The sequence below is a fragment of the Crocuta crocuta genome, unplaced genomic scaffold (genome assembly GCF_008692635.1).
Source record: "Crocuta crocuta isolate KB4526 unplaced genomic scaffold, BGI_CrCroc_1.0 scaffold180, whole genome shotgun sequence".
Taxonomy (NCBI): domain Eukaryota; kingdom Metazoa; phylum Chordata; class Mammalia; order Carnivora; family Hyaenidae; genus Crocuta; species Crocuta crocuta.
The window spans coordinates 1,144,149-1,169,206 of NW_027527549.1; the positions used below are offsets into that span (position 1 = coordinate 1,144,149).

The window sequence follows — 25,058 nt, forward strand, 5'->3', positions numbered from 1 at the left end:
CGAGTCTGAGGGTAATGCTGGCCAGAGAGAGATGAACGTTCAACCTCCGGCCCCAGGGGCGCTCTCCCTGCTCTGATTCCTCATCCCCAGGCCAAGTGGACTGTGCAGGAGACTCCCCAGCCAAGTTTTGCTACAGCCCTAGAAAGACCCTCAAGGTCTCAGAGACTTTGTCTGGAGAGGAAGGCATTGCATATTCATGGAGAATGAGTAGCTGTCAACTCAGACATGAGAGGAGAATGTGGCTACGGGGACAACTGATAAGGATGAATGGGGGCCAGATGGGCGCAAGGTTGGCCCGCGAGGTGGGGAGAGGGGGCGGAATGCTGTCTGCCAGGGAGGCCACATATTTATTTCTACATAGTTGCTGACACTAAAATGCCCTAAAAATATGCTAGCAACTGGACAAGGTTGACCCAGACCCTACAGCTAGCCCTGCCTCCTTCCTCCTCCAAAGCATAAATATTTATGTGCAGTGGGGAGGCTTTGAAGTCGTGGTTAGTTGGCTTAGGGTCTGAGGCACTGTGATAAATGGCCTCTCTGTCCTCCTTGGTTTTCGTGCTGACATTGCTTGTTGGTTTGCCCTATTTCCAGTCTTGCTGGAGACCAGAAGTCTCTTCCATGCAAGAGGCTAACTGTGGGCAGTGAGAATGTGGTCTTTGCTCTGTGCCCTTTGGCACTTCATGGCTTGGGCTCCCCATCTTCCCCTGGCCCTTCCCTTGCAGGACTGAGTCACAGGCAGAGAGCGAAGACAGCTTTGGAAGGGAAGGGGAGCGGTAAGGAAGGAGTAACAAAAACCAGGGCAAGAGAATTCCCTATAAAAGCCTGGGGTTGAGCAAGACAGTAGCCAGAGCACAGGATGAGGTCTCCTGACACCTGGGTTTGGGGTCCAGATTCGCACGGACTCCCCAAGCGACACCAGACAACCGTGACCTCTCTGGCCATGACGCGCTCATCTGGAGCAGAAGGACGTGAGGCCAGGTCATCTCTGAGGCCCTTTCGAACTCTGACCTTCCCCCAAGTCCATGAGGACATGGAGTTTCAACACTGTGCTCCGCAGAAGCCGCCCTCCACCAAGACCACCCCAGTTTTCCCAAAGTGGTTGCTATTCTGCTCATAGTCACACCCAGTGATCCCAACCTCTGCACTTAGGCCCATCTAAAGGACCCAGTACAATCCCTTCCTCCTGAATGAATTCTGGAGGCTGAATGTCCTTGACAGTGTCCAGAGGGAATGTCTGGCTGTTGCTTCCCTCGTGACCAAATAATCGCTCTCCAGGAGAAGATGTCACTGGGGGTTATCAGGTGACAGAAGCGACAAGGAGGTGCATACGCTCTGTGCCGCAAGGCGGGGGGAGCGCAAAAGTGCCCCAGCATTAGCGGAATAGAGCGCGGTTGATGCATGAGCCTCTGCCTAATGATTTCCCATTCATTCTTGTGCAAGGCAAAGATGAGATCTTTATACCATGGAGCTGCGCAGCATACTAATGAAGGGCACGTGGGGCTGGGCAGGGCAGGGGCGGCTGGCCTGGCCCGCTGGGGGCTGCGGTGAGTGGTGAGCGGAGGAGGGAGGCTGCCCAGGCCCCGTTGGGTCGCCAGTGGGAGCTGGGCTCTGCAGGGAGCCGAGTGGGCAGTGGGCTGTCTGGATGTGAGGAAGTCATCAAGGGTGAGACCCGAGCCGCCTCCCCTGCTCCAGGCCTCCGGCAGCCTCTTAAGGCTGTTTCCTCGGAAGCCACGGGCAAGGCTCTCCTATGAGGCGAGAACACCCAAGGCCAGTGAAGCGGTTATTGAGCAACTCTGCTCACAGCTGGGTCAGGGCGCTGTCTGAGCCAATTAGCTCTGTTTTGCAGCACCGCAGGGGAGACCTTTAACCCCACGTCCCCGCTGCTGGCCCCAGTGGGCCCAAGTGAGAGGGTGTGGAAGGGGGCAGTGTCTGCCCGGCACCTCTGCTGGAAGAACTCGCAGACCTGGAGAATTTACGGGGGTGCAGGGGCCCTGCTGCTGCCCTGGGCGCATGTGCCCCGTCTCCCCAGCCTGTGCGATGGAGCTCGGACCCCACGCCCCACCTCTTCCCCTTGCTGGATTCCTGATGCATCCTCCGCAATCCTTTTCTAGAAAAGCCTCGGCCCTATTGGCTTCAGAAGCTGGGGCCTGGCAGGGCGAGCCGCATTCTCAGGACTTAAGCTCTGAGCATGGAGGAACTGTGAGTACATGCCCTTCCAGTGTGCCCACGGCCATTACAGGACAGGAGCTCAGAGGGTAGGGCTGTGGTCCTTGTCCTGAGCAGGAAAAGCGGCTCCCGGCTCTGATGCCCTCATCTGATCAAGACCTCCTTCCAGGGAGGCAGCCAGGCCCTGCCTCTCCTCCCTTCTTCATGGAGGAGAGCAAAGGAAAGCTCCCACCCAGCTGTCCTCTGCCCTGGCATGCAGGGGCGAGGTCTGGACGTTTCCGTGCACCTGCCCGAGGCAGGGGTGCAGGATGAGAGCTCGGGGCTCGGCATTCCAGAGAAGAGTGAGGATAACGAGGCCAGGCCCGAGGGAGGGCCGGGGTATATGAACATTAGCAGGCCGGGGGACAGTCCATGGAGCAGCATTCAAACAACGGAGCCTTGCAGCCCCTCTCGGCCCAGGTGGCCTCTGACCCTGCCTGCCCCCTGCACAGGGCTGGCAGCCTGGAGGGCTCACTGGGGCCCCGGCTGTTGAAACAGCGGGCAGGGCTGCTGGCCTCATGCATTATTCAGAGCACCTCTGCCAGACGGCCTGGGGAGTAGGCGTCCTGCTGGGGGCAGGCAGCCCAGGCCGGGCTTGCTCCCCCACACCTTCTGGGCCTTCTCTGTGATCCCGAATTGCCCTATGGGCCTCATTTCGGAAGCTCTCCTTCTGCTTCTATCCTGGCTTGGTCCTGCCTGCAAAAGTGTGGACACGTGGGAACTTCAGGCGGAATTCTATGGATGCCGAGCCCTGTTGCAAACTCCTGACAGACCGTGTTATCTCGGCCCGGCCGCCCTGAGTGGGCCGGGGCCACTCGCCCCCACCCGCCACCCCAGCCCGGCCTTCCGCGGGGTCTGACCTGTACTTGGAGCCAGACTGTGGGCACGCTGCCAATCCAGCCTTCTTCGTCCCATAAGTCACATGAGGAGGGCCAGCCGCTCCGGAAAGCACGCACAGAGGGACAACCTGTGTCCCAGTCTTCTGCACGGGATCCCTTCCCCAGCCGGGCTCTTGTCACGTGACACTGGCCACCTGGTGTCTCTTACTGGGCCCACCCGATGCCGCTGGTGTCTCCCTCTCCCCCTGCAAACACTTTCTTTGTTTCCCAGGGCACCGCTCTTCCCCGCTTTGCCTCCTACCTCACCGGCCCTTAGTCATTGGTCACCTTCGCTGATTTTCCCTCCCCACAACAAGAGAGGACAGTCCCAGGGCTCAGTCTGAATGTGGGTCTCTAAACGTGGGATCTCAACTACTCTCCCTGCTTTTAACACCATTTATATGCTGGCTTCTCTTACATTTTTTTTTTAATTTATGTATTTATTTTGAGAGAGAGAGAGAGACAGCAGGAGTGGGGCAGAGAGGGGGAGAGAGAGAATCCCAAGCAGGCTCCATGCTGTCAGTGCAGAGCCCATGTGGGGCTTGATCCCACGAACTGTGGGACTGTGACCTGAGCCAAAATTAAGTCTGACACTCAATCGGCCAAGTCACCCAGGTGCCACCTACATTAATTTCCCCATCCAAAGCCTCTCTCCTGGACCCTCAACTCTGTATCCAAGTTCCTATCCAACAACTCCGTTTGGATGTCCCCAAAGTATCTGCAATATAATGTGTGCAAATCTGAGCTCCTGAACTTCTTCCCTGAAACCTCCTCCAGGACTCCCCAGCTCCGTGAACGGCGATTCCCTCCCGAGCTGCTCAGGCCGAAAACCTCGACTCTTCTCCTTCCCCATACCCCAAACCCTACCCCCAGTGTGTCAGCAAATACTGCCAGTCTGCTTTCAAAATGTATGCAGAATCCAGCCAGTTCTTACGTCTCCACCACCCTTGCACAAGTCACCACTGTCTCTTTTTTAGGGCAAAGCCTCCCAACTGACTTCTCTGCCTTTGCCTGGGTGTTTAGTCTACGCCTAGCCTGCTAGCCACAGCGATGGCTGAATATGTGACTACAGAATCCCATTTAGCTTTCCTGCCCCTTGGCTCCTCTCACTTCATCTTCTGCTCCGGGCCCTCCCGGCCCACTTTTGCGTCAGCCACACTGGCCCCGACGGGTCACTGCCAAGCCAGGCGCCCTCCCGTCTCAGGTTCCTTGCATCTGCTGTTCCCTCTGCCTGGGCCTCTCTTCTTCCAGATGTCTCCGTGGCTCTCTCCTGCTCATCATCTGGGCCTACTCAGAAGGCAGCTCTCGGGGAGGCCTCTCCTGACCGGCCTGGTACCCCCACCCCCATCCTCTCTTCAAACCGCCCTCCCCACCATACTTCCCTGTTCTGCTTTCTCCGCAGTCTCCTTCTGATGTACCGTTTACCCCACCAACCCATTTGTGTCCCCAATCCAAGTGTAGGCACCCAGACAGCAGACTTTGTTCAGCGCTGCAGCCCCAGGGCCCAGGGCCGGGCTCGGTGCCTCATGGGCAGGCTTCCCCTCGCTTCCTCAGTCCTCTTTTCTCTTGTGTCTCCTCCTGGTTACTGCCCTTTGCTGGCCTCCCCTCTTCCTCCATGACTGGGGGTGTCCCCAAAGCTCAGCTCCTGCTCCCAACTTCTCCTTCCGCCCTCTGCACCCTCATCCCACTCACCCGCCCTCCACAATCACCTTGCATCCCTGTGTTCGTTTGATTACATGGACTTGCTCTGAAACCTTCAGTCAGCAAACGATAAGTTCCTTGAAAGCAGAGCCTCAGTCTGCCCCTTCAGTTGTCCTGGACCCACATAAGTTCTGTGAGGGATCACTGGAGGCATGTTGAGCCGAGGAAGATTCCTCATGCTTCCTCCTTGCTCCCGCCCACCTTCCAGCCGGGATGGCCCCGAGGGCCTGAGATCCGGCATCATCGGCTGGTCAATGAGCCTCGGGGAGGCCTCAACCCAACGGTGATTTAATGAGTCACAGTGGATCAATTTCGCTGATTCTCCGGCTCTACTTGAAAAGGCCTTTTGTGGCTACCCTTGGATCTCATTTGACTTGAGTATGTGGGCGTGAGAAGGGGATACAATTGAACTCTTTTCTGGCAAGAAGGGAAACTGCATTCCAGGAGGCGGGCCTTCGTCAGCCTGCCGGGCTAGTGAGGACCTGCTTGTCCCTGGGGGACGGCAGAGCCGCCTCCCCAGTCAGACTATGGAATTTAAGTCATCCAATTCCCAACACTCAGCTGGTGCCTGGTATACAGTTAATTACCCAAGTAGTCTTGCACAAAGGAAAATAAAAAGCAATCTGATGTGAGAAACATTCTTTCTAGATCCTTCCCCCCATCTGGAGAACATAAAGAAACACACTCCCCTACCCCTGACACCCTCGACCCTCATTGCCATCGAAGCCTAGCCTGAAACTCTCCTTTTCTCCGCTTCTCCCCGACATTTCTGCACAGGGCCTTTTAGTCGAGCATAGTTTTGTTGCGAGCATCCTTGCCCCCGGGTATCCTCTAAGGTGCCCATTAGCCTGGGCCCTCTGACGTGGAGGGCTCCTTCTCTGTCACCCTTTCCATAGCCAGCTCAAGCTTCTACATCTAGCAAGGTGCTCTGTCATGTGACCGACCGCACACACTTGATGCTCCCTAAATGTTGGTTGAGTCAAAGAGCAGTGAATGTCAGGCCACTGTCCACAGGAAAGAATCCTGGGGAGATGGTATGGGAATCCTAGTGTCAGCACAAAAGCTGCCCCCCGGAACGAGAGGAAAGAGAGAAGCTCACCAGGCCGAAGAGGAAACAAAGCTCTCTTCTGGATGCCTGGAGAAGCTGCACAGTATCAGGGTCTGGCTTCTGCCCCAGGGAGCGATCGAGCTCCGCTCCAGCTGTGCAAGGAACACAGGCTTGGTGGAAGACCCGGATTTGAATCTTGGCTCACGACCACCTTCTCTCAGGCCGACCCTGGTAAGTCACTTAACCTGATCCTTCATTTCTTTATTTACAGAAAGGGGATGATAATAAATAAGGCTCGTGGTGAGGAAAAAAATGGGATAAAGTTGGCTGTGCTCTCAGCTGCTGGTAGGAGCTCAAGTCACGGGCCACTCCACTNGGGAGACAGCTTGTTGGTGGGGAGCAAGGGCTTCCTGTGGCAGGGACCCCCTGAAGGAAGGACATCTCCCAGGGGCTTGAAGAGAGGACTGATTCTTACTGACATTTCAGGGAGGAAAATCTGTCTGGAAATTCTGCCCAGTGGCCTACTGACCCAAGTTCAAGGCCTCTCCTAGGACCACACCCCCGGCAACCGGGTAGCTCTGCTCTGAAAGCAAGAGAGCCAGGCGTTTCTCAGCAAGACAAGCCAAGAAACTCAGCATCTCAGAACTCTGAAGCTGGTTTAATACAGAGGAAACTGCAGCTCAGAGAGGACAAGTCACTTTTCCAAGGTCACACAGAGAACATACCGCATGGCTAGGAGAAGAAATAAACTAAGAATGAGAATAACCAGCAACCTGTCAGAATAGGTGGTCCGGACCCAAGACAGGGGTCGGGTCTGAGAGTGGTACAAACAGGGACCCACAGGCTGAGCTAGAAGGAAAGTCACTGTGACAGTGGGGCTCAGGGGGCTGCTCTGTGACAGCGCTGACCTAGGCATCTCAGGTACGTTTTTTACTGTTGTTGTTTTTTTAACAGTGACTTATTTATTTTGAGAGAGAGAGAGAGTACGTGCATGCACACTCAAGTGGGGGAGGGGCAGAGAGAGAAGGAGAGAGAGAATCCCAAGCAGGCTTCGCGCTGTCAGCGCAGAGCCCAGCACAGGGCTCAATGCCGGGCTTGAACTCACCAAACGGTGAGATCATGACCTGAGCTGAAATCAAGAAACCGACCGAGCCACCCAGGCACCCGACTTTTCTCCATATAGTATCACTACAGGCGATCTACCATTATTATCCTGGTGTTGCTGATGCAGAAACTGAGGCACCGTTTAGATGAGGTCTCCAAGGTCCCAAAGCCAGAAAGAGCAGAAGCTACGCTACAACACGGGTCTGTTTGGCACCAAAGCCTGACTCGTTCTGTGCAGCCCCGCCCATTCCCGGGATAGAGACTATTCCACCACACAAGGCCTCTCTTCCCTTCCTCCCTGCACACTCTGAGCCCAGGATCCCTGGAGGCACACGGACTACATACTACACCATCACCCCCGTGCCCACACACACCCACACCTGCCCACTCTGGCCCGGTGGGGACCCGGTAAGGCAGGAAGATGGCTGAGTCCGTTAACGACACCAAACACAACACATATTTATAGTCCCAATTACAGGCTTCCCCCTCCCCCGCCAGCAAGGAGCTGAAACAGCGACAGGAACAGTTGTGTGCAGCGGGGTCTGAGGCCTCTGTAGCAATAACTACAAGATTACAGAGATGTTAGCAAACCCGGGTGGCGGTGGCTCTATTATAATGATAAATTTATGGCTTTATATAGAAATAATGAGACTGGGGGTAGAAGATGGGGGAAGGGAGAGCAGGGGGGTCTCAGCCAGTCGACGTTCTCGGTGGGTGGAGAATGGCAAGCCGCTGGGAATGCCCAGGAGGCCACCTGCGCTATTAGTCAAGCAAGGCAGGAGTGGGGGCAGCAAGAGCGCAGGGGGCACCCTTGCCTGGGGCGGGAGTGGACTCGATGAACTTCCACGATTTCCTTCCCACTCTGGGCTCCTTGATTCAGTGGAACAGAAGAGGCCTCCAGTGGCTCTAGCGCGGCCGGGTTGCCTGCTTCTCACCCTCCAGCATGCTGGGGGTGTACTACCTCCATGGCTCCCCAGGCTTCCCTCCGGAACAAGCTGGGGGCGGTGAGGCAAATTTCCCCCGTGGCTTAAGATGTGCAATGGACCAGGAGCTAGACTCCCCAGATGTACAGCTCCCCTCCACTAGCCGGCAAGCTCCTTCTTCAGCGGTTGTTGAGAAAATGGAATGTTCTAGGTTTTGCTACTTCACACCAACTTGAGCACTGGGGCTGGAGCCAAAACAAGAGACACACCTGGTTCCACCTGCCAGGGCTGAATGTGATGCCGCAGTACAAACGCAAGGACCAGCAAGGAGACGGCATTCACGGACTCATGGGGCCTCGGAGCAGCCTCCTACACCCCGATTCTCACGATGCCTGTCCTGCTACCTCGCCTGTGAGTCACTGACCCCCCACTTCAGCCCAGACTCTCTGATCCAACTGCTTAATCAACTTGCTGCTCCAGATATACACCATTTACCTGAACCACACCTCTGAAGGGCTGTACGGGCTGCCTCTCTCCCCACCACGCCTGCCTCCACCCATTTTCAACATACTGTTTGTCCATCTCCTCCAGGAAGCCTTCCCAGTTCAATCATCCCTGATTCCCATTGCTTCTTCAATAATCCCTTCTCAGTGTACCAATGTGTAGTTTGCACTGAATGAACAAAGGCAAGAAAGTCAGCACACGCAGGGGACCAGCCTGTGGGGCAGAGGCGCCAAAGAGTTCCGGGCAGAGCAGAGCCGAACGCAGCTCTAGGAATGGAATCCAGCACACAGGGGAGACGGGAGCCCCTGTGCTCATCTGTACCGCCCGCACCACGCTGGTGGCAGGATTTCACATGCTCTCGGCGCTCAGTCATTCCCAGCGACTGACTTGAGCCTCTCTGGCTCCCAAATAATTACAATATCAGAGTCAGCTCCAAAACAAAGGTAAAAGCACCAATCTTCTTACTTCTTCCCTTTCTCATCTACTCCTGAAATCCGGCGCACCGGAGGGGCTGCGGGAGGGAGAGCATCAGCTCAGAGTGCAAGTGAGACAGGGTGTGTGAGCCCCTCACCTGCTCTCTCCTGGCCAGGATGCGAGCCCTTCTTCCTTCAAGCTAGATATACTGCCCCTCCCCACCTTTCTTCGTTCATCCTCACCTGGGAAATATTCCTGGGCTGTCCTAACTCTCAGTTCCAACTTCACACAGAATACACTCTTCGCTCCTTAGCGTTACTAACTGCTGCGTGGACGTCTCTTGTCTCCATAATCAAGTTATGCATTTCTGCGTGGGTCCAAGAGGCTGCCTTCTAGCCCAGCCGCACTCACTCGCACAGTGAATGCCTGGCACCGTGTTCTGCTTAGGAGGAGAGGGAGGGGGACTGGATGAGCACTAACTGAGGATGGCGACAATCTGCCCACCGCCTTTTGGATGATCTGCTGTTTTCTAAAGCGGGGCTGAGGAAGGGGGGTGGGGTGAGGGGCAAGGGCAGCCACGGAGCTCTAGCATCTAGAAAGTTATGAGGGGTGGGCTAGGCAACGCCCTCCATTCCAAGCTTGGGTCTTCATCATGCCCAGAGCTAAAGTCCAGGAGAGGGAGAGGAGGACCCTGGTGAGAAAAGGGAGGCTCCTCAGAGGCTGAGTCGAGCTCTTGCTTCCCCACCCGCAGGTCCTCACTCCTCCCTCTCTCGGACCCTCTGGGCCTGCACCTCAGCCTGGGAAGGACCAAGCTGCTGTTCTCTATCTGTGCAGTCACGATAATGAAGCCCATAAGGGAAGAGCTGCACCAGATGTAAACTTCACAGTGATTTATAGAGCAGGGCTTGGGCTCGCTGGCCCACAGCTGCTGCTCCAGCCCGCCCCGTCTGCCCGCCCTGTCTGCCCGCCCCGTCTGCTGGTGCCACTCTTGGGGATTTCATGAAAGCAGAGGTGGGGGATACCCTGGGGCATCAGACTGAACTGGTCAAAGTCAGCACCAGCTGGGAGAAGGGGGCGGGGGGGGGGGGGCNGACCTTCCCTAGGGCAGAAACCCTAGGGAGCCCACCGAGCTTTGAACAAATCAACTTTCTTACACTTTTCCCAGCAGAGCAGGGCGGATTTTCCTGGCCTCTCTCCTCTTCAATTCAACACAGAGATATTGAGGATTGGCTGTTCAAAGGGAGAGTCTGAGACCGAGTGGGGTCATCCCCACCCCAGAGAAACCGCGCAAGAAATATCCTAGGAGACAGTCACCCAGCTAGCACGCAAGTGTCTGGTGGGGACACCCAGCATGGCTCTCAGCTGCCTGGATGGGCTTAGAGAGAGGGACCCACACCTGTGGGATCTACACTGCGTGGACCAAAGGGCTCTGGATGTGTCCTCTTCGTTCTCTGCACCATGCTTGTCCTCCCTCTGAAAACCTCAGCTCCTTGAACCCTTCCTTCCCTGGTTAAGTGCAGTTGACTGTGAACAGCCAAGCACCCCCTGTCCTCGGTGTGGACTCAGCCAGGTTCCCTTCCCGGCTGGCCTCCCCCGTGTCTCAGACTGGCCTGGGCAGGCAATGCCTGAGAGTAGGGGCCGTGTGGCAGTCACTAGCGCTGGTCACTGGGTTCTCCTTCTGGGCACACAGTAGGACTTCTTTGCCCCCACCTCCTGAGTCTTGCTTTGGCTAATGAAATGTGAGTAGAAGTCACACGTCTCCCTCCGCCACGGAAGCTTTAAGAAATAGTGCATGGTTTGCCACACCCTTTCTCCTGATGTGGTACCCACAGGAGCACACGTCCCAACACAGCCTCTGTCAGCCTGGGCCCCTGGGTCTCAGGGTGGATTATTTGTTGCTGCCACATAATGCCGTTTGTCCTGATTAACATGCCCTGCTCTGGACCACCTTCTCCAGGCTTCTAGTACACGGCTGCCCTTGGCAGATGGTGCTGTCTGATTCAGCCTAGAGACCTGGCCCGAACCTTATGCATGACCAGAGAGATAGATACCACTAGGGTGGTGGACCTAAGGCCTAGCACGGAGAGGGAATGGCCCGGAAGAGCCCTGCCAGCCCACAGGGGAGCTCAGCTGCCCCCACCCAGGACGGAGTGCAAGGACTTCCCCAGGGTGGGCTGAGCCACTGGTCGGTTTCCAGAGTCCCCTCTTCACACCCCAAGGGGCAAAGGCCTGCGTGTCTCTAGGGGTGAGGAGGATGCCCCCCTCAACCCAGCACTAGGAATCTTCCAGAAGCCCCGAGGCGAGGCTGTACTCACACTCGTGGCGTACTGGATGTCCTTCCAGATGGAGGTTTCCCGGGACAGGTCGGAGGCCTCAAAGAGGTTGTCCAGGATGACCTCTCCGATCATGTCGTGGCGGGAGAAGCGGTCGAAGTCGAAGACGCTGAGGTGCAGCTTGCGGTCGGCCAGCTCCTCGTAGGGCACCGGGAAGTGGAAGTTCTCGTCGAAGGTGGGGTTCAGGGTCTTGCGGTGCACCCGCGTCTGCAGCTTGCATTTGCGATCGGGCAGGAGGTAGATCTTGACGTAGGGGTCAGAGCTGCCACAGAAGTCCTTGGCGGGGAGGTCGAAGGCCTTCAGGATGCGCACGATTAGGGTCTCGCTCTCATAGTCGTAGCGCAGGCTGAAGTTGATTTTCCCGCAGCTCTTGGCGGCCTCGGACTTGGCCTCGTCGCCGTCCACGGATTTCTGCTTGTAGAGCTCGGGCTTGATCCGGCCAATGCTGGTGGGCTGCTCGGCCGCCGGCGGGAGCTCGTTGCCGTAGTCCACGCTGGAGACGTGCATCTGCCGCGGCAGGTGGCGCTTGAAGGACGTGTGCCTGGAGGGGGCGGGACAGGGGGCCAGAGGTGGCGGGGTCAGGGTGGGGGGAGGGGCACGCAAGCCACGCCTCCCGGGAGCCCTGGCTCATCCCACCCTTTTCCACCTGCTCCTCGACCCTCCTTCCCTCTGCACACACTTTGAGCACAGGTGGCGTGAGCGTCACAAGTCTTACCATGTGTGAAGTACTTGGAACGGGGCCTGGTGTATAGTGAGCCCAATACCTGCTACCTTTTGCTGCCATTTTCTTTTCTTTTTTTTTCCCTGGTACCTGCTTTCTAGGTTTCTTTCCTAGTAGATGTGACTCTGGTCTCCCTCTGAGACCATGAGATCCCTTAGGAGAAGGACCATCCTTTCTTACCCGGGACGTGGCTGTTCCTTGGTCACCACCACCACCACCACCACCACCACCACCACCACCACTGTCGTTAACATGTACCCGGCTTTGGAGCCCGCCTGCAGAGATTGGCTCTGCCACTGTCTAGCCATGTGACCTCGGTCTAGTTGCTTAGCTCCTCTGTGCTATAAAATGAGGATACTACACATAGCAGTTGCATAAGATTGCTGTGAGCATGGACCGGATTAATACATACAACGATATTGTTGTTGTTTCGTTTTGTTTTGTTTTCAATTAAAGAATGCCGTGTCTACTGTTTTACGGGGACTCTGTCAAGGGCTACAAAGGAATCCTCATCGTCAAAGTGTTCAGGACCCCTTGGCTCCTCTCCTCACACACTCTGTGAGGCTTTGCTGGCATTCCCCTAGACGCATCATGAACTTTTATGCCTCTGGGCCTTTGCATACTCTCTTCCCTGCGCCTGCAATCTTGCCTTCCCTCCAAACAGCAGCACCTCCCGCCCACACACATCCCAGTGCACAGCACAGGGCACAGCACCCAAGCCTCAAAGGTTCCCCTTTCCTGCAGCCTTTCCTGGTGCCCACCCCCTAGTTGGTTACCCACCGCAGAGCACATCCTCTGCTATAGTCCCCAACCCAAGTTCATGTGTTCTCATTTCTGGTCTCCGCTCCTCACAGGCTGGAATCTGATCAAGGTATTGAACATGAAAATGCGGAGGCATGGGGGTTAGGGGGAGGGGGACGTCCACCCTCACCTGGTAGAGGATGCGGGCTCAGTGGTCTGTCGCTGCAGCCGCGTGTGACGCATGATGTGCTCCTTGACCGACATCTGCACCTCGGCTGGGATATCTGGGGATGTGTGGCTGATCTTCACAGCCGCCTCTAGGAAGCCCAGGCTGTTGGTGTCCTTCAGCTTGTCGGCCATGTTGCCTCTTGAGCTGGGGCTCTGGGGGGCCTCCAGGGGAGGGTTAGCAGAAGCGGGACTGGAGGCCTCCTTGTTCCTCCAGGGCGTCCAGCACAGCTTCCAAAAGAGAAAGAGAAAAACTGCCACCAAGGCCACGCCACACACAATAACTACCACTGCGAGGAGGCTGACAGAGGTGCCTGCGCCCGGCATGAGCCAGGGCGGGGAGGGACAGAGACAGACAGAGGCGGGGGAGAAGCAGAAGGGGTGTTGGAAAAGGGGGCACACAGAGGGGACAAAGACGGAAGAAGAGAAAAGAATGGTCATGAGAAAGCTTGCCAGCCAGAGGGGAGGTGGTTTTCGGGGTGACGCTCCACAGTTCACTTCCTGCTGTACCTGCAGCCTGGCGCCCACCTCAGTCTGACTCCCCCTAGCGTGGCCCCCTCCCCCACCGCCAGCTTGGGGAGCACCTGGGCTGCCCCCCCACTGCTTATTGGCATGTGCACGGGGAAGGGAAAGCAATTTAAATAGCAGCCTAAGCAAATGTGCAAATTCGTGAAGTGTTCACATTTGGATGCTGTTTGAATTTCTATTAGAGCTGTGACTATGGCCAGACTTATAGCAGAGTTATTTTTTTGTATACAGCTCTCTTCCTCAACAGGCTGTGTGGCCTTGGGGACCAGAGGCTCAGCCAACTCCATCTCTTCCCTTCCCCCACCCCCACTGAGCCCAGAGCAGGAGCTCAGCAGTCATGAGCCGACTTGAAGCGAATGAGATGGAGCATAGCCTCCGCGAGGCAGGGAATGGGTCTCCCGCTCCTTCTGTACGCTCAACTATGCACACAGTAGGCTCAATAACTACTTAGATTAAGTTGGAATTTGACCCACACAGTGTATTTCAAAGCTACATACAAGTGATTCTTGTAGCTGTCTTTTCCCATACCATAGCTATTTGAGAGCTCTGCTGTGAAACTGGTAATTTGTTTCAGGTGATTTATTTATTTTGAGAGAGAGAGGGAGAGAAAGAGAGAGGGAGCGCGCGCACGGCAAGCAGGAGAGGGGCAGAAAGAGAGAGAAGAGAGAGCATCCCAAGCAGGCTCTGTCTGTCAGTGCAGAGCCCGATGCGGGGCCCGAACTCATGAAATGTGAGATCATGCCCTGAGCTACAATCAAGAATCTGACACTCAACCAACTGAGCCACCAAGTGCCCCTGTAAAACTGGTAATTTTGGAGGTCGTGGTTGGCTCCGAGGCAGGCACTCACTGTGTCACCCCCAGCCCGCATCCCCCCCGGCCTCCAGAAGGAGGCCCCTTGTCTCAGGGGAGCTGTGGGCAATGCCTCCCTCTGCAAGAAACGATTAAGCAGATCTCTCCCGCCCGCCTTTAGGAATGACCCTAAGAGCCCAAGATCTCTTGCTCTGACTAGAGAGGCCAGGAGGCTCTGAATCAATGGCACACTTGGCAGGGTGTGCCCACAGGTCATCATGCGCAGGCCAGCGGAGGAGTCCTGCATGGCTCATGTGACAACTGGAAAGTCAAGCAATTCCACCGCCATCATCATCGCACCAGATTTCTGGAAACTCTGGGGAGGCCAGTTGGCTGAGTAACCAGACCTGTGCTCCTGGCTGGTGGCAATGGCACCAGCAAATGGCCCTTGGAGGGGCCCCTGCAGGCTGGTGGGTTTGCAGGCTCTGGACTACCCTGGCCCAGAGCCCTAGCAATCTCAAGATTTAAAGTGAGAAATGACCTTAAAACACTGGGGACAGGCTGGGCTTTGGCAGACAGGAGCAGTGGTCCAGAGAAGGAGTTTGTCTGGGTTCACAGTTGGGACACATAGCCTGGACCAGGGTCCAGAGTCCACCGCGCAGCCTTGTCTGTCCCTGATTCAACTGTAGGCCATTGTAACTCTGTGCTCTTGTTTTTGCACAACAGAAATACAAGAACACGGAAACTGGCACATGAGAATGAATGAGTGAGGGAAAGAATGGATGGCACATAAAAGGGCTATAATGATCTCTCAACCAGTATTTACTAAGCACCTGCAAGTACGAGGTGTTAAACTAGGCTTTGGGTATCCAGATGCTAAGCCCTCCTGGAGGGCCGGGAGTACTCTCAAGGCACACAGACGCCAAGCAAAGCTGTCCCCCATCCAGAGGGACCTGGGAAGGAGGTGAGAACATCAGCTACCTTCTCTGGGAAGGTGGCACTGCCTGGATGTAGGGTACTGGCCTGAGCCAACTACGACAGCCACCTGCCCCAGGCCCCTGCACAGAGGGCCTCTCCCTGGTCAAAGGAGGTGGGTTAGTCTCCACACAGAGACTGCCAGGGATCCGGAAAGCAGATTCTCAGTTAACTTCTAAAGCAAAGGTTTCTGGTGCGTGTGCCTGCGTCATGGGGGCACAAGAGAAAAAAATATCAGGTTGTTTTAAGATTTATTTATTATCTTAAAAAACAATAAATCACACTTGCAATATACAGGTTGATCATCATAGAAATGACAGCATTTTATTATTGGATTTCATTTTGGACATTACTATGTGCAAAGCACAGAGTGCTTTTTGCTCGCTGAACAGTCTCCAGTGAAACAGAGTGATTGTTACTTCCATTTTGCAGATGAAGAAAGCGAGGCACAGAAGATTAAACTGCCCAGGGTCCCACAGCTAGGAAGCGGCAGAACGGAGCTACAGCCCTGATGTGTATGTAACATGGGAACAAATATACATCAGAGGCATTAAATCAAATCATTTGTGCCGTTAAGAGGTCGTTATCTAAATGGTTTGAAGACTGTTTCTTTAGGCCCTTCTGCCCCCGGGGTTCACCAGGAAAGCTACCCCAGACCTATGGGTCCTTATTCTAAGTACCCAGCCACCTCTAGACCCGTCCACATCTGTTCTCGGTTCCAGCTGTTCGGCTGCATTCTCTACAATATGAGTCACCTTAAAACAAAAAGGTATTTCTAGGGCTTTGCTTTCCTTTGATCATACATCTTACTTGCTCTGGTAATAATTAGAATTTTAATGAGAAAGAGGGAGAAACGGGGGAATCCAGAGAGCATAGAGTGCATTTAAATGTTCAGCCTGACAAAAAAAAACCCTGAATTCATAAATGAAAAGAGAGGTGGGGGGGGGTGCCGAAGGAATCGGTTTTTCCTCAGTGTGGTTGCTATTTTGAATACTTGTGCACGTGACCCCCCTCACGGAAGTTCACTCGGAGCTGTGATCAGGGCAGGCAGGGGTATGGATTATTGGGAATCAGCACCCAGCACTCAATACAGGTTATGTAAGACCCAGAGGGCCTCCCTCTGTCTGGAGAATCTCCTTCCAGAACACCTCGCCGGCAGGACTGCAAGAACTGTGTCCTGTTGCTAAGTGGATTCACCCTCACGGGGGATGCGAGGTGGTTAGCAAGGCTGGTAAGAGCAGGCTTAGGCCAGGGCAGGGGCGGGTGATCGAATAGGATTTAGCCCCTGTAAAATCACTGTGTGTGGCCTTGAACTCAGCCAGCCGACATAGCCTGGTTAAAGGTCCGCTGAGGCTGGGAAGCATAGTCTCCCGCAGTCTAAGGGCTGTGCCCAGGCCCAGGTCAGCTATGATGTGTGCCTTCCGACCCTGCGGCTACTGGGGCCAGGCCACCAGGACATGTTGCCCTCTAGCAAGTTACAGGTGCACACGTAGCCTTCAAAGCCTTTTTCCCATTCGCCTCAACATTGTGAGGCAGATAGAATTTTGATGGCAACACAGACACCTTTTGAGTCCTGATCCATTGTTCTTCATATTTCATAGTGCGGTCAGGCACTAGCTTCATGAGAGAGGCAGCTCTCCAGGAAGGGAGACTGCCCTTACCATGGCACTGAAAACGAGAAAGTACTTCCTAAGTCTTTGTGTTCTTCCTCTCTCTCTCCTTCCTTATTTCCTCTTTAGCCTGGAGGGAAAGAATCACTGCCCTGGGGTCAGACTGGGCTCATTCAATGTCCATCTCCATTGGCTTTAAACCAAACCACTTAATATTTCAACTAGGCCTCAGTTTCCTCTTCTGTCATATGGGTATAATAATAGTATCTAACTCATAAGATCGTTGTGAAGTTTAAAAGAGATCAGAGTGCCTGAGTGGCTCAGTTGGTTAAGCATTGTCCGACTTCGGCTCAGGTCATGATCTCACAGCCCGTGGGTTTGAGCCCCGCGTTGGACTCTGTGCTGACTGCTCAGAGCCTGAAGCCTGCTTCAGATTCTGTGTCTCCTGCTCTCTGTCCCCCTCCCCATTCACACTCTGTCTCTCTGTCTCTAAAAATAAATAAACATTAAAACAAGAGGATCAAAAGTGCTGAGGACAGTACCTGGAAAGTAGTAAAAAGCATAATAAATATTAGCTGTTTCTATTAGAATCACCTAATTCTGTCAAGTCTAGTTTTGAGTATCCCCTAGTTTAGAAAAATTTCATTGGCAGAAACACATGAGCCATGTTCCGCAAGCCATGAACACTAATAGAGATGGCTGTAACTTTATCCTTACAAATTAGGAAGCATCTTACTAGCAGAAAGAATATAAATATTTCATGTATAGCTAGATCTCAAGACATAACATTATGTTAAAGATCTCACAACTCCAAGTTTTCCTGTCAATACTCGTTCATTTACTTGCTATTTATCCAGTTTCGTTATTACTGTAAAAAAGAAAATCATGGAAGAAAAATCAACAATTGCAAGAGCATGCTATGGTTTTGCAAAGTTTTCTTGGAGATTTGGAAAAGGAAGTCCGGTCCATTACTCTACATGAGGTGTGAAACATTTTTATTCAGGTGTCAGAAGAACCCAGAGTTCCACAGGCACCTGGTTTGGGAAATCATACTGGCCAATTACCCAGCAGCCTCTGGGAGAGCAAAGAGCTGTGGGACTAGGCTTCTAACCCTGGCAGGGAAGTGAATGTCCCTGAGGGCTCAGACACTGGGCAGAGAGCTCAGGGGAGCGCCAGCCCCAGGATGGATACAGAGCACACCCATCCACATTTCTAATTGTGTGGGCAAGTTACTTAACTTTCTCCAAACTTTGGTTTCCTCTTTTATTTGATGGGAATTCTAATTATTCCTACTTCACAGAGTCATTATGAATATTAAATCAACTAAGACTTTGAGCTTAGTTCCTGGTATATGGTAAATGCTCCCCAAATGTAAACTGCTATTTTATTTCATGTTTTGATGCTGCTGCTGCTGCTTCTTCTTCTTCTTCTTTTTTGGTGGCAAATAGTAGTCTTCATGCAGAATGGACCCAAAGCTGGGCCTGAGGAGACAGGGAAGGAGGACACCAGACCACAGGGAAAGCACCCGAGAGACCTCAGGCCTCTCTTCTCTCCAGAGAAGTTAAAATCTCCCCGAGTCTATGAGGTCAGGAACTGCTTGTCACCTTAAGTGAGACTGTCTGGCAGGGGTAATGGCTTATGGCCTCCCTCTCTCCCTGGAAATTGCTGGGTTATTCATTAGCAACACAGGGCTTGCTTATCTCTCCACACTGACACTTCTTTCTCCAAAGACAGAGCCCTGGCGCCCCCTCCCCTCCTCCCCACCCAGAGTGTTAGGATTCATCAGCAGCTCTGATCACTTGCTATTGTTCCCATTTTTCTAATGGGTTTCCATGTCAGGAAAATCCATTTTGCAACAGTGGCAGGCATTTTTGCTAACAGATTGTAATTGAAAAGACAAACTGGGGAGGGGAAGTGAAGAGAAAGGACCCTTTTCTCTGCTTCCCGCAAAGCTGGAGAAAACTGGCTTCGGAGCCTGGGCTTCTGGTAGACCCTCAGAAATGGTTTGGTGTCAGGGCTGGCCTATACAGGGCAAGGGCTGCCTGGGCTCAGGAGCTCTCATTTAGACACAGAAACAAACACAGCCCAGAGATCAGACAGCAAGAAAAGCAGAGGCCCAAGCTACTGGAAACAAGAGTATCAAGTCTGGGAACTGAAAAGACTCTGGGCAGAACCATTAATATTAATACTGGCAATGTTACTTGTTATTTATTTCTACGTGGTCAGCACTGTGCCCCTTACATTATCTCATGCAATCTTTACAGCCTCCCTAAGAAATTAGCATGCAACTCACAAAGATAAATGAACTCGGTTAGAGGTGTTAACTAACTTAGTCAAGGACACATCACATGAAGCAGAAGAGCTGGGATTTAAAACCTGGGACTTTCTGACGCCAAAGTCCAAGCTTTTGAGCCAGTCCCCTGAGGGGACTGGGAGCTGAGTGGAAATCCAGGCAGGGGAGCTGGGGGCTGAGTGGCAATCCAGGTGGGGGGGGGGGTGGCAGGGCAGCATTTCTTCGTTATAATCAGGGGAGTGTGGAAGGCATCCTCTACTATTTGGCCTGATCCTCTGCACCCTGGGTACAAACCCGGAACCTAGGATTATGACCAACCTCCTCATCCCCCATCTCTTCCTTCTTCCCTGGAAAGTGTAGACTCTACAGCTGACCCATCAGGCACCAGGCAAATCACTAGTGGTTGTGGAAACACCTCATCCAGAGATGTAGCAAAGAAACACCTGACAGTGTGTGTGTGTGTGTGTGTGTGTGTGTGTGTGTGTGTGTTGGAACAGGAGCTATTCTGTTCTAAGGCTTACAGACGTGGTCCATTAATAATAAACTCTTCCACGGCTTGTAAATTTATTAGGAGAGCCTGGTGTAATTAAAATTCAGGGTTAGGGGAGGGGGAGCAGAGAGCCTTTGCTTCCATTCCTTCTTTCAGAGATCCAGGCCGAACTACTGATGGGGATAATTAGCAGAGTCCAAACAGAGAAGGAATTAATGCTCCTGAAAAAGCTGTGATGAGGAGAGACAATGCCGGGCTAATTATGGCCTCACAAGCTCTATGACTGGGCACCCGCTTTCACCATCATTAGGGGATTCAGAGATAAATCGGAGACTAATGTGGAGTGCTACAGCTAACAGAGCGTTGGCATTAATTTAGCAATTATTAGTATTATTATTTCGGCAGACAGTGACTGTACCTTTCTGCCTGATCGGTCAGGGCTTGTGGCCCCTCTGAGATGTGGAGATCAAGGCTGGGGTGATTGGGGTGGGGACAGACAGAAAGCCAGAAAGATTCTTTCCCTCTACACCCCCCTTCCTGTTCACACCTGCAGGTACTGGGTGGAGAGGTCTGCCTGGGTCCACAAGGGGCAAGAAAAAGAGATCAACAATAGCGAGAAGAGAGGGATGGCCCCATGTCATAAATCTAGAGTGTCCACAGCTGGACGTCCTGTTCACCTCCACTTTCAAAGCCCCCTCAGCTTAAAATTCCTAAGTGTGGCTCAGTCCTCCAGGGCTCAGGGATGTCTTTTCCTAAGCAGGACCAGCAGGGGTGCCGGCTAGCTGGGGCAGGACTTTCTCTTACCCTGCTTTTCTTCCCACTGCAGACCGCCTTATGCAGACCCTAAGGCGGATACAGATGGCTCAGTCTTAGACCTAATTTTTTGCAACCACATGTTATACCTCCAACTCTGTGCACACAAAGGACAGAGAACAGAACAGTTAGAGTGCATCTTTTGTACAGAGTGTGGAGGGGATGGATCCACCATTCCGCTCCTGAAATTCCCATAGCCAGAGGTAGAGGAAAACTTCTAGAACTGTAAATCCCAGCACTCTACAACTCCTAGATACTTTTCCCTGGTTCTAGAATCTTAAAGCTCCAGACACACCCTAAGATCAGAGCATCATCTCAAGGATGTACCTGCGAGAGGATCGCACATTGCACCTTTCCCCAAAGAAGGCAAAATCTGCAGAATTTCTTCCTTCCAGCAAGGAGTGGGGGAGTAACTGATTGTTTAGTTATAGAAACAGCACTTTTGTGTTTTGATGAAATGCTGTGCATTTAACCTACCATCACAAGTAGGAGAAATAGTATCTGTGCTGCAAAAGGCCAATTTAAAATTCTGAGTCGCAGAGCATCTCCAGAGGCATTAGAGAAATGAACAAACATTCCATACATCTCACAGCCACACATAAGCCACAGAATAACCACCCCTGGCCGCCAGCTTGGCAGGGGCAGGGCAGTTCAGGATCTCCCAGCGGGTTCCTGAATCTCTTGGAACACCACCGAACCTCTGCTTACTACCCCAAAACCAGAACCCACCCTACCCACGCCCAACACTCTGCAATTTAGCCTATGGAGCCAACTCATTGATCACGCGAGGCAAATGCCATGAAGGTCCACTGGCGGCAGGGGTGAAAGTGGGGGGATATGTTGAGGAAAGTAGACCCTTTGCCTTTAGAATTTTCCAAGAATATTGGGACTTGCTTTTATCTGGGACCGTGTGTGTAGAGGTGTTTCCAAGTCAGGAAAGTTGGGGAGATCTAATTGACTGAGGTTTCCTGCGCAACTCCTAGCACAGACCATGGCGGATGGGGGGGAGTCCCAGTAAATGAGAGCAGAGCCTGAATCTCATTTGTTGAATCTCGGGGTGTTACTAGAAACCCCACGAGCCAGACACTTAGAGTGGGAGGCCGGCAGGGGAAACGTGCAGCGGTAAAGAGAACTGGGCATGCGCTAGTCACTTGCAGTTTTCATGAAAATACAAATGAAAAGATCCGGCGTCTCTCTGACTGTGGAATCTGGACCCAGGCGGTGGCTCTGGGATGCAGGGAGGAGGCCAGGAGGTACCTGGTCTCCTGAGCCCAACAGCAACTTCCAGACCTCGGATTCACTTAAACCCCAAGAACTCAAAGCCACTCTCCACCATTTCCTTTTGCTATGATCAAGGGTCTCCTTCTGCTCCTCCATTCAGCCCCCTACCTTGGCCCCCCGGGGGCTTCCTAAGGCTTGTGACTCAGCAGCCAAAGTTAAAGTACCCCAGGGCTGACAAGTCAAGCTTGCTTTCTCAAGCAGCTTGATTGCAGGGAAAGCACGCTGATTCATCTGAGCCTGCTTGCTAGCCTTCCTCAACCTTCTCTCACCCTCAGCCCGGCCACAGGTACCCCTCATTCGCGACCGTGGGGTTTCCCTCTGGAGTCAGAACACCAGAACACCTGTATCAGAATGTCCCCCACACACACACACACCACACACACACACCTTCCCTGGAGGGCACACTGCCCCCTGCCCTCCGCAGCAGCATTTCTGCTCTGGGAGAAAGACAGGGGAGGGGGGACAGCCTCCATCCCAGGTGGAACCTGGCAGGTGTGGTCTCACCTGGATTTATCCCAGTAGGGTGTGAGAGGTCAGGACCAGCACTGAGGGCCCCACTGGAAATGAACGATGGAAGGGAACTGGGTAGGCAAGCAGGAAGAGACTCCCTAACTTGGGGAGCATTGTGTATCTGGGGGAGATGGGGAGTTGGGTGGCACCAGAAAACCAAAATCTGATAATACTTGCCGGGCCTAATCTATTAGGAGATTCTTAAAGAGGGAGAATTACCTCTCCAACATTCGTCACCGTACCGCCCTCTGAAAGTTCTTCTTTATGTCTAACCTCAGTCCCTTCTGCTGCAGTAATCAACCCATTGATCAAATCCCGCCAGGGCCAGAGAGAGCGCTCGCGGGGAGCGCAGCGCCCCCTCCGACCCACACCGGGCTGAGATGCGCCCGAGGCTGGGCACAATCCCCTCACACACACAGTCCTCCCCTGGCCCACCACCCTCCGTCTACGCCGCTCCCTCAGCCGTCCCTGTTCCTAACCTAGGACCCGCCAAGAGCTCTGACTTCTAACCTCAACTGAAAACAGGGCCCTGAAAGCTGCGGCCTCTGGAAAGCTTACCCCACCTGCACCTGCTCTGGGAACCGCCTTTCCAGCCCCCGGCTTCTGGTCCCTGGAGACGCGCGTGGAGACGAAACTCCCGCCTCTCGCGGCCCCTTCCTCCCGTTCCCGCGCTGCTGGTGCGGAACCGCAGGGGCGACCCTCCTTAGCCGTAGGCCCGGCGCCACCGGGGTCAGGGTCCGGGGCATAAGGAGGGGTGGTGTCTGCGGTCCCTGCAGGATCTCCCCACCCCCACTCCGCATCCTCTCGAGGCTTCGCACTGTCCCCCAGCCCCTCCCCCCCGGATGGAGAACGACCTGGTGCTCCCGGCCGCCCAGGACCCTCCAGACGTNTCGGACACAAAGACCTCGTGGGGCTCGCAGACCTAAGTTTCTCCCAGAGGCCCGGGGGCTCGGACGGGTTCCCCGAGAGAACAGACGAACGGACGCGCAGACCGACAGGCGGACCTTGGGACCTCGACAACCCCAGAGCCGAGTTGCTTCCTCTGCCGGGATGTTGCTGGTCTCCTACTCGCTCCACAGACCCCCTTCCCAGGCAGATCGCCTGCGGGGTGAGCGGAGAGACTCTAGGGAAACTGAGCCCCCCACTCCGAGGGGCACGGCGCCCAAGGAGCACGGCTTTTCGCGAGAGCCCCGAAGAATCACACGGGAGGGGGCTCGGGGACCCTCTGCCTCCCGGGTCCCCTTCGCGTCTCTCCGCTTGCCCTGTGGGCGATGGAACAGGGCACTGGCTGAGGCTGGTTCCGAATCCGGGATCCTGAGCCGGAGTTCTCTGTCTAGGTTAAGGGGCTCCCGGGACCGGGGCTCTGGGGAGAGAGGATGGTCGGGGGCGAGAATCCAGGAAGAGAGGGGGCGTTACCTGGGTCGGCCGCGCTCGGACTCCTCTCGGGGGGCTGTAGCTCGAAGCTCCGACAAGTCTCCACGTCCAGCCCGAGAGGGGGCGGCCGGGCCCGGCACAGCGAGGCCAGGACCGCGAGCGCCGCCTGGCACCGAGGCCCCCCGGCCCCCCACACCCCGCTCATGCCCGGGACACCCCGGCTCTCCAGGCGGCCGCCTGAACCCGTGCTGCTGCTGGACTGGGGCGGGGCAAGGCGGCCCCAAGAAGACCCTCCCCGCAGCGGCCCCCTGCGGCTCCGTTCAGCTTTTAATCATTTCCCCGCAGGGTCTCCGCCCCTCACGTGGTATCCCGCGGCAGCTGGCAAGTCTGGCGCCTCACGGCCGCCCCCTCTACACCCGGGGACAGGTCTGAGTCCCGGCGGGATCGAAGCAGGGGAGCCGGTTGTACAGCACCCTGGAGGGTGGAGCCTGGGATCTGACCCCACATTCGCTGCCTGGTGTGACCTTGGGCTTCTCTGAGCCTCAACTCGCCACCCTGTGAAAGGGGTATAATGATTACGAGTGCAGCACGGGCTGCCTGGGAATATAAAGACCGTGTTTTCGAACACACTGGGTAAACTGCCACATGCCACACAAGTGGCAACGAAATAGATAAACCCGTTAACAGAGGGCTGGGTGGGAGTGGCAGAACCTTGGCCCAGGGGCCTAACGGGAGAAGTTAGTCAGACTGGCCCCAAGTCCCCAGCTTTGGAGGCAGAAGACCCTAAGACTGCGGGGCTATTCGAACTGCGGAAAGACTTTCTGAGCCCCGCAATCCTGCGGTCCACGGTACCCGCACGTTGCTATGGCAACGGGAGGCAGCGGCTGTCTCTCTCCATGGCAACGGGAGGGGAAAGTTTCTGGCAAATAGGAATGGTGGGCATTTCAAGAGAGCGCTCTGTTCCCGCCAGACCCACCTCCTCGCAGCGGTGGAACACCACTGGAGATCATGTATCTTACTATGAAGCATACCAGGGGCCAGAAAGACCGAAAACTAAACGGCAGGGGTGAGGCTAGACTTCAGGCAGACTTCCCCTCCAGGAACTACGGCGTGAGGTCCAGGAGCAGGTTGGCCGAGGGGCTCCGAGGCACCGCACTCAGCCGTGGAGATCTACGGGCCGCCACCTGTCACGAAAATCTTGCGTCCTCGGCGTGTCGGCGGATGGGCCCCTTCCTGTGTGCGGCTCCCCCGAAGCTCTAGCTTCCCCGGAGCTGGGAAGGAAACTTTAGCTGGAGCCTCCGGAAGCCGCGGGGCTGGTGTGTGCCGGGTGGCGGGTGGGGGAGGAGGGTCTTTCCTCCTAATTAACACGCTAATTGGAAGTGGCTAGGGCGGTGACTCACGTTCCGGAGGGAGGGGATTCGGAGCCCCAGCTCCTGGCGGTCTCCATCTGCGCCATCTGCGCCAACCGCGCTAGCGGGCACTTGGACTTGAGAGCCCCCGGCAGCTGCTGGGCGCCAAGCCGAGGCCTGCGAGGACCTAGGCCGGACCAGGCGGGTTTTGCTTTGGGGACGCGCTCCTTGGCTCTGTCCACGGTGCT

The 25,058-nt window shown here is 54.8% G+C and overlaps 1 protein-coding gene across 2 annotated transcripts in view; it reads right to left on the minus strand.

Moving 5' to 3' along the window:
- The window catches only part of SYT6 (synaptotagmin 6), a 57,065-nt gene extending 33,399 nt beyond the window's left edge, over nucleotides 1-23,666 (minus strand). For both annotated transcript variants that reach the window (XM_077767891.1, XM_077767898.1), the window contains exons 1-3: nucleotides 23,504-23,666; nucleotides 12,763-13,111; nucleotides 11,093-11,651 (exon numbers count right to left, since the gene is read on the minus strand). In XM_077767891.1, the coding sequence (XP_077624017.1) occupies nucleotides 11,093-11,651; nucleotides 12,763-13,111; nucleotides 23,504-23,666 (1,071 nt within the window). The remainder of the gene's footprint in view (nucleotides 1-11,092; nucleotides 11,652-12,762; nucleotides 13,112-23,503) is intronic.
- Between the last annotated feature and the right edge of the window lie 1,392 nt (nucleotides 23,667-25,058).